General features: G+C 43.1%; 1 protein-coding gene across 1 annotated transcript in view; it reads right to left on the bottom strand.

Annotated features, from left to right (window-relative positions):
- trpm5 (transient receptor potential cation channel, subfamily M, member 5) overlaps window positions 1–5,680 on the bottom strand; it is a 30,248-nt gene extending 24,568 nt beyond the window's left edge. Inside the window, exons 1-6 of the mRNA XM_083653110.1 lie at window positions 5,641–5,680; window positions 2,405–2,472; window positions 1,408–1,567; window positions 789–969; window positions 456–622; window positions 148–325 (exon numbers count right to left, since the gene is read on the bottom strand). Coding sequence (XP_083509236.1) covers window positions 148–325; window positions 456–622; window positions 789–969; window positions 1,408–1,567; window positions 2,405–2,472; window positions 5,641–5,667 — 781 coding nt within the window. The 5' untranslated portion in view covers window positions 5,668–5,680. The remainder of the gene's footprint in view (window positions 1–147; window positions 326–455; window positions 623–788; window positions 970–1,407; window positions 1,568–2,404; window positions 2,473–5,640) is intronic.
- Between the last annotated feature and the right edge of the window lie 2,600 nt (window positions 5,681–8,280).

The following is an 8,280-nucleotide window of genomic DNA, read 5'->3' on the forward strand; positions in this document are numbered from 1 at the left end:
TGTTGCATCTCGCAGTTTATTTTGACATTTGATCAGCAATAAGCCAATAAAACAGATGGTCAATACAATATAGATATATATATATATAATTATATATATATAATAAATAATAAATAATATATATATAATAATATAGATGCTCTATACCCCCATAGCCGGTGCGCTGGAGAGAGATGTGCTTCAGCAGCTTGACCCTCATTTCACTGGTTGCTCCGGGTCTGTTGGGCTCCTCCTCCACCAGGACAAAATGGGAGTGGTGGCAGTCCAGCGAGTAGACCGAGCCATGGGGCAAGTCCTGTGGCTCGTACGTTGCAGGTTCGTCCACCTTGAGAAGATATAGTACAGGACAGCACACACACAATGTGGAAGATCAATCACATGCTGATGTGGAAGAAGCCATCAGCAGTTTGTTTTCGATCAGCTGTGCGAGTGAGTGATTGTGTCGGGACAGAAACCTTGGCGGTCAGCAGCGCCTCTCGGTTGTCGATCATGTTCCAGGGTGCGATACCGATGGCCACCACACGGACTTTAGAGGAGGTGCTAGCCAGGGAGTGGTCTCGCACCGCCTGGCCCAAGTGCTTGGTGATGCCGAAGCGAAGGCCATTGGTTAAAATCCACGCTCCTGGTGGACAAAACAAAACATACGAATTGAGTCTCTACCAGTCTCTACCATGCATTTAACCATAACATTATTTTCCCAACTACATAGAATTTTTTTTTTCTGATTTTCCCACCATTTCCCCCCCAATTGAGTATAACGTCTTGTAGAAAAACATTCGAATCCCTACCTGTGCTCTGTGCGGCCTTCACAAGCCCTTTCCTCACGGTGTCCCGGAGCCAGGGCTTCATCTGAGCCAGCTCATCTCCTCCCACCAGCGCCACCACCAGGTGTGGAGGAGAGAGGCCCCACTGCTCTGTCAGCATCTGGTAGATCTGCACCGGGTCCGTGTTGCTGCGCACCCTCACAAACTAACAGGCAAACAAGTTGGTATCATGTCAACTATTCCATTCCCCATTCCATGAAATTGCATCTTTACTTCCTTGATTTGAGGCATTTCCTGTTGAAACAGGATGTTGGGGCGGGACATTATGCAGTGAGGTATTCAAAAATCTAATAAGCACTGGAATATGAGTCAGGGAGAGAAAGGCAATTTTGTTTGATGGGAGGGGTGCAATTGTTAAATTTTATTGGTTAGAAATTAATATTTATCCCTACTAATGCAGCTATGATGTCACCATTAAAGATACTCTGTTTTCCAGGAAATAAAAGTAATGGCTGTTCATTCCATGGGGGCTTTAAAAAAAAAGGTCTGGCTATGCTTTTAAGACTGAAAATCTTGTATTTTCTAAAATGCTCAAATCCAGGATATCAAGGTGAGATACAGCATGCTATGGTGAAGGTCCCACCTTCCCTCTTGTCCGACTGCACCCGGTGAAGTCGATGTCGCCCACTCTTCCTTTGGCCCAGTGACTCTCTCTGTCCCTCTTCATCCTGCCTCCCAGGCCTCTGGCCACACTCTCCACTGTGTCCTCCAGAGGAGAGCAGCACGAGCAGCCCAGCAGCGCACTGCAAGGAGGCAACACACAGTCACTGTCTCCTCCAGAGGAGAGCAGCACGAGCAGCCCAGCAGCGCACTGCAAGGAGGCAACACACAGTCACACTGTCTCCTCCAGAGGAGAGCAGCACGAGCAGCCCAGCAGCGCACTGCAAGGAGGCAACACATACTGAAGGGTTGTGTGTGTGTCCTTTACATCAGGGGTTCCCAACCTTTTTTGCCTTGTGACCCGATTTTGACGTCACAAAAATCTAGGGACCCTAGAAATTCAAATTCCGGTACACCGTCAATAATATTGTCAGTGACGTTGTCACTGATGTCACATGTAACAGTTTGCTTCTTTTCCCCCTCAGAATTCTGACTTTAATCTGAGAATTCTGACTTTATTCTCAGAATCCTGATTTAAAGTTATAATCTCAAACATTTTCATCTCAAAAATTATAATAATTAAAGTCACTATCTATCTGATAGTGAGCCCATTGACGCTGTTTGGATCTCACCTGCAATGACCACTCATCGCCATAGGTGTCACCCAAGAGAACACAACTGAAATCTTAGCGATGATCACTTTCACTTTAAACTCAGAACTAAAAAATAAAATAAAAAATCGCAAGTGACCCTAATCATCTTTGCTAGTTTTAAATTGTGTGTGGTGTTAAAAAGAAAAAGAGCGAGAGAAAAAAAAACGAAATTTCAGGTGACCCTATTTGAATTCCAGGCAACCCCACTTAGGGCTGCGGCCCTAAGGTTGGGAACCACTGCTTTACATGTTTCTCTCTCTCTCTCCCTCTCTCTCTCTCTCTCTCTCACACACACACACACACACACACACACACACACACACACACCTGTGCTCCTCTGACCACTGCAGTGTGTCCCCACATCGCAGGCATCGCGTCTGTGGATGGAGTGTCCCCTGTAAACAGATGAGCACAGCGCACACAGGACACAATGTACTTTTCTGCGGCGCACATTTAGCTCGCCGCGCTCTCGTCCCTCGACAGCTGCGAAGGTTCTTAAAAAAACTTTTGGTCAATGCAAAGTTGGCAGCATTTTCATTCTCGCCTCTCATGCAAATGGCTTCCTCCCTGACATTTGGCTCAGAACACCACACGCCTTCCCCCGACAAAACGATCCTCATTCAAACAGACAAGGTTTCTACTTGGAACTGGGAAAACAAAAACTTTCTGACACTGTGGCAATAAGGTATATTGCACCATTGTTGAGAAGCTGTGTTTTTCTATAACTTAGTAATTAGTTACATATTTTGCAATATAAATAATACATGTATACTCGCTAAACAATTATTTGAAATTAATGATGATGATGACGATGATGATAACGATGATCAACTATTCAAAGAGTTTCTAACACTATACAAAAAAAATCAGTCTCAAGCTAAAATGTATGTATACATTTCAAAGGACTATGATGGGATCCCCTACTTTACGAGGCTCAACAGTAAGCTGCTGTTGTTGTTTTTGTTGTTGTTGTTGATGTTGCTCAATTGCACAAGCCTATACTGCACTATGGACCTGACTTTGCATAAATTAATGGCATCGTCTTGTAAGCCCATGCAGGCTGGGCATACAATGTAGGCCTAGGCATGACACTAGGGATGAAATGATAACCGTTTTTTTTTTTCAAAGTTGGCAACCGTCTCCCAGATGCAAACGCGCAGCCTTGGAGAAATGATTTCAGTGAGTCTGTTAGTACTTTTTGAACATTTTCAGCGCATTTTAACAGTACCGTGATAACACTGATAACCGTGATAATTTTGGTCACTATAATCGTGATATGAAATCAAATTTTCATATCCTTTCATCTCTACATGACAAAACAATTAAAAAGTCATTCATTCATTCATTCATTCATTCATTCATTAAAAACAACAACAACATATAATTATCCATTATTGATAATGATTATCCTTGGTTTTATTAACCACTCGTGTGTTTCTTGATAGTGATGCATGCAATGCATTTGTTTTTTTGCATAGTGTATTTCTCTGACAATATACAGTGTCCGCTTGGCCTCTCTGTTCACTTAGTAAGATGTACATGGATAAGGAATACAGTTGACACACAAGTGGTGGTCAAACGGTTAACATGCCCACTCGTTTATGGCAAGTAGTCACTTAGTGTTTAGTAATGTGTTGTAATGCAGAGGCTGCAGTCCTCTGTGGGACACTTGATTTGCCTGCAGGTCTGGATGTGAGGGACAAGATCATTCCCCATGCAAACAGGTGCATTTGCATGCAAAGGCAGAGAAAGGGACATCCAGCTGTGTGTGTGTGTGTGTGTGTGTGTGTGTGTGTGTGTGTGTGTGTGTGTGTGTGTGTGTGTGTGTGTGTGTGTGTGTGTGTCCGTCCGTCCGTCCGTCCGTCCGTCCGTCCGTCTCTCTGCTTGTCTGCCTGCCTGCCTGTCTGTCTGTCTGTCTGTCTGTCTGACTGTCTGTCTCTCTGCTTGTCTGTCTGTCTGTCTGTCTGTCTGTCTGTCTGACTGTCTGTCTGTCTCTCTGCTTGTCTGTTTGTCTGTCTGTCTGTCTGTCTGTCTGTCTGTCTGTCTGTCTGTCTGTCTGTCTGTCTCTCTGCTTGTCTGTCTGTCTGTCTGTCTGTCTGACTGTCTGTCTGTCTCTCTGCTTGTCTGTCTGTCTGTCTGTCTGTCTGCTTATCCGTCTGCTTGTCTGTCTGTCTGTTGGTCTGTCCAGCTGTCTCACGATCTCTCTGCCTTGACGTCTTGCATGACCAGAGGTGTTTTGTCTAGATGAATAGAGGATGATCTGGGATTGCTTGAGACTGTGTGTGTGTGTGTGTGTGTGTGTGTGTGTGTGTGTGTGTGTGTGTGTGTGTGTGTGTGTGTGTGTGTGTGTGTGTGTGTGTGTGTGTGTGTGTGTGTGTGTGTGTGTGTGTGTGTGTGTGTGTGTGTGTGTGTGTGTGTGTGTGTACAACTGCAGAGGCATTGCAAGCCCCACTGGTCTACAGCTTGGAGGCAAATCCATTGATTCCTCCATAAAACTTTTATGATATTCTTAGAGAGTGAGGGAGAAAGTCTTTGAAAATGACACGATCTTTAAGAGTGAAGATTTGTCCGGATCGTAACATTTTGCAACATCCTAACAACCCCCAGTAACTTTGCAGGAAAGAAAGAAATATCGGTGAACGTACTGACACAAACACCTTGTAACACCTTGCTGGAAACTGATATAAAGAGGGCCAAAATTGTACAAATAAGGTTTAAAATTCCAACCTCACTCTTAGAAGAAGTGGTTCTATATGGAACCTTTAAGGGTTCTATAGCTTGGTACGTATTTGGAACCCTCAAATGGTTCTATGTAGAACCATTTCAGATGGTTCATTTAAAAGAACCCTTGGGGTTGTATAGAACCATTTCTGGGTTCTATGTAGAATAACCACTTTTTAAACATTATAGAACCATTTCGGGGTTCTATATAGAACCACTTTTTAAACATGATAGAACCCTTTGGGGTTCCATATAGAACCACTTTTTAAAAATAGAACCCTTTTAGAAATGAACAAATCTTCAACTTTGAGTAGCAAAAAAGAGGTAGAACGTTGCAATGCACATATAAACTGGCGGCCACTAATATAAGCTACAATTGGACAATGTAAGGATGTCACTAATAATGAATTACTTTTCGGGGAGCAATGTTTATACAATGCCCATTTACATTTGTAATATTAGTAAAGAAATATCTCAAATACACCTGTATGTTTGAGTTATGACGGGTTTAGGAAAGTCCAAAAACACACAGCTGCCTGTCTACAAGTTAAAAAGTTAAAAGTTAACAAGTTAAAAAGCTCAACAACGCGATTACAATTAAAATGTAGATGGTCAAATTGATTTTGATGCATTCTGTTCATTTTCATCACCTGTCCTGCCGTGACCCTTACAGCATTCACCTTGGATATACAACACAGGTGGGAGCCTGCTCATTCCAATGGAAACACACTAGATAACTTAACTTAACTTAACATTTGTCATGCACAATACATATTTTAGCTTAATGGAAAACATCTTAACACTTTTATCGACAGGAGAAAATGCAAGACTGTGATACTTACCAGAGGTGTGTCTTGTCTCTCCTGCATGGTTTAACGCTCTCTCCTCCACCTGTACCTGACCTGAGGGCTACAAGGCTTCAGGTGAACCGTTGGAGCCATCAGGAAGTGGTCAAAAGGTGTGGTCCTCTCTCCGGCCAATCGCAGGCTGAGCTGAGCGCCACGACTTTGCATGTTGGTCAGCGACTGCACACCACTCTCATCAGCACCGTGGCCTCCTGCTGTCCAATGAAAGACTTGCATCTCAAAAAGGCAAAGAAAAAGCATTAGAATTAAATTGTACTGGCGGCGATGTGTGTTCATCATACTTTTGAGTTACGACAGGTGCATTGGCATCTAAGGAATCATGAAATGTTGCTCATTAAAAACAGAAAAATGAAATCTTCACCGGGTGGAAGCCCAGCATGCTGATCTTCTCCATGTGCTCCAGCACAGTCTCATTGGTGCATTTGTTGAGTGTGTCCTTGCTCATGTCTCCATCTTCCCTGAAGAAGATACGAAACCCCTCCTGGGACATCCCGGCTGGTCGGCTCCATCAGGGCCTCCAGTGTGGAGCTGATATAGGGCTGAATGCTCACCTTCTGCCTTGGGGAGGACCACAACTCGCATCTTGTTGGTGATGTGCTCCTTGGTGGTGAAGATCTGGTCCAGCCCTGCAGCACGGGACGTCCCACCTCACACAGCCTTGTACTGGGCACTGTACCAGGTGGTACACTCCCCCGAGTCCCCCCCCCCCCCCCACCAACAGGCCCCCCGACCGACCAGAGGAGGCGCCAGTGCAGCAACCAGCACTCATACCATTAATCCGTCTTCCCACCCGCAGACACAGCAATTGTGCCTGTATGGACGCCCAACCAAGTGGGAGGTAATGAGGTCTTGAACCTGCGACCCTCGTGTAGGCAGGGAATCTACCACTGCACTACCTGGATGCCCAGGTTCCATTATTTATTGTTTCATATTAATGCACAATAATACTTGTGAAATGTATTCATAAATGGTTCTTAAGATATTGTCATTAAATGAATGAAGGCATGTTCATGACACGTTCATTTAACTGATCCAGAAGACAAGTAAGGTTAGAACTGAGGTGACTGGATCAATATATAAATACGGTTCATGAGAGGCTCAATCGATAGGAATAAAACATTAAATGTGACATGCTGTCAAGTACAAAATAAGTTCAACAGAATGTCAAAGGATTATAGACGACAATGTCACTCTGACATCTGATAATGTGAATAAAGGAATTATTATTTCTCGGGGTGACTGTATATGCTCTGTATGACTTAGGCAATGTAGAGTTGCCATTAATTATAGATTTTCACAGCCTATCCCTCCCCTGGGTGCTGATATCTGCTGGCGCTATGATCACAGGGTGTCGACTGTGACTAAGGCTCTAAAAATACTGAGGTTATTAGATGGAGAAAAGTTGCCTCTGGGGGAGTGGAAGGCGCGCTCTCCCAAGAAACATTTTGAACTATATATTGAACCATATTATGTAAATCTGTAGGTTGTCCTGAATTGCGGGAGCAACCGTCCCTCATCCCCTTGCATTAAATTTTTCATTTTGAACAAATTCCCTGAATGATGAAAGCAAGCATATGAGGAATGTGACTTAGTGTGGGTATTTGCAGCGTAGCGGTCACATCAATAGTCGGAAGACAAAAAATATAAAAGGTAAAATCACAAAAAGATCAATTGTAATGGAAAATGTTATTGTCACGGAAATCAAATCATGTAGTTTTGAGCTATGACTACCCTTTCAATGTGCTGCTAGTCTAGTGATGTTGAAAATCTCTTTGGTCTCAACACACGATTTCCGTGGGCCCTGGGGCGGTCGCCCCCCTCTGCCCCCGCACTCATTCTGCTTATAGTCTGTGACTAGGACAGCTGAAAATAGGGATTCTCTTAGCGATATTTAGCCTACAACTAAGAGTCAGTCAATGCGAAAAGCTGATGAATTTCAAACCAGACTTTTGCTTTATTGGTCACATAGCCTACTGTAATTATGTCGACTGCTTTCCATATTTGGCTGTCAAGCCATTTGTGTGGCCAAGTGGCTTAATCAATCATGTATTCACACTTATATATATTTTTTTTATTCATATGAAAATGACCATGTGAAGTGAAGCGTTGTGAATCAAATCGAAATAACATGGAATGAATGTAACCAAATAGAAATGGAAATATAGAAATTTGGGAACAGTAAAAAAATAAATCTACATTTCTAGGCTAGCCTATAAGTCTATGAGGCTAAGTGAACAATTTTAATTCTTAAAAAAAAGGAAGTTATTTGAGGATTTTTGAATTGCTGTATGTGACCTATTTGGAATATAACTGCATGCAAGCTGCTGATTTGCTGCTTTTCATTTTGGACCACAGAGCAACCTTCAGTCTCATTTTGGCAACACTTTAAATGCCTGTAGTGACTTTGCCGACTAATCACTGCTCCCCTGCCGCGGCTGAGCCGCACTCAGGAGAGTCTGGCTCCTTAACTCATTTTTCAATCAGAAACTCAACAGGAATGTAACTGCCACAATCTAGACCTGTTTGCAAAAATAATATAAATAAAGAATATTAATCATATAATCATGTTTGTCTGCTCTTACCTTTACCACAATAAACTATCAAAAATGATTAGGC

This window comes from Poromitra crassiceps, assembly GCF_964638095.1.
Source record: "Poromitra crassiceps genome assembly, chromosome: 16".
NCBI classification, from domain to species: domain Eukaryota; kingdom Metazoa; phylum Chordata; class Actinopteri; order Beryciformes; family Melamphaidae; genus Poromitra; species Poromitra crassiceps.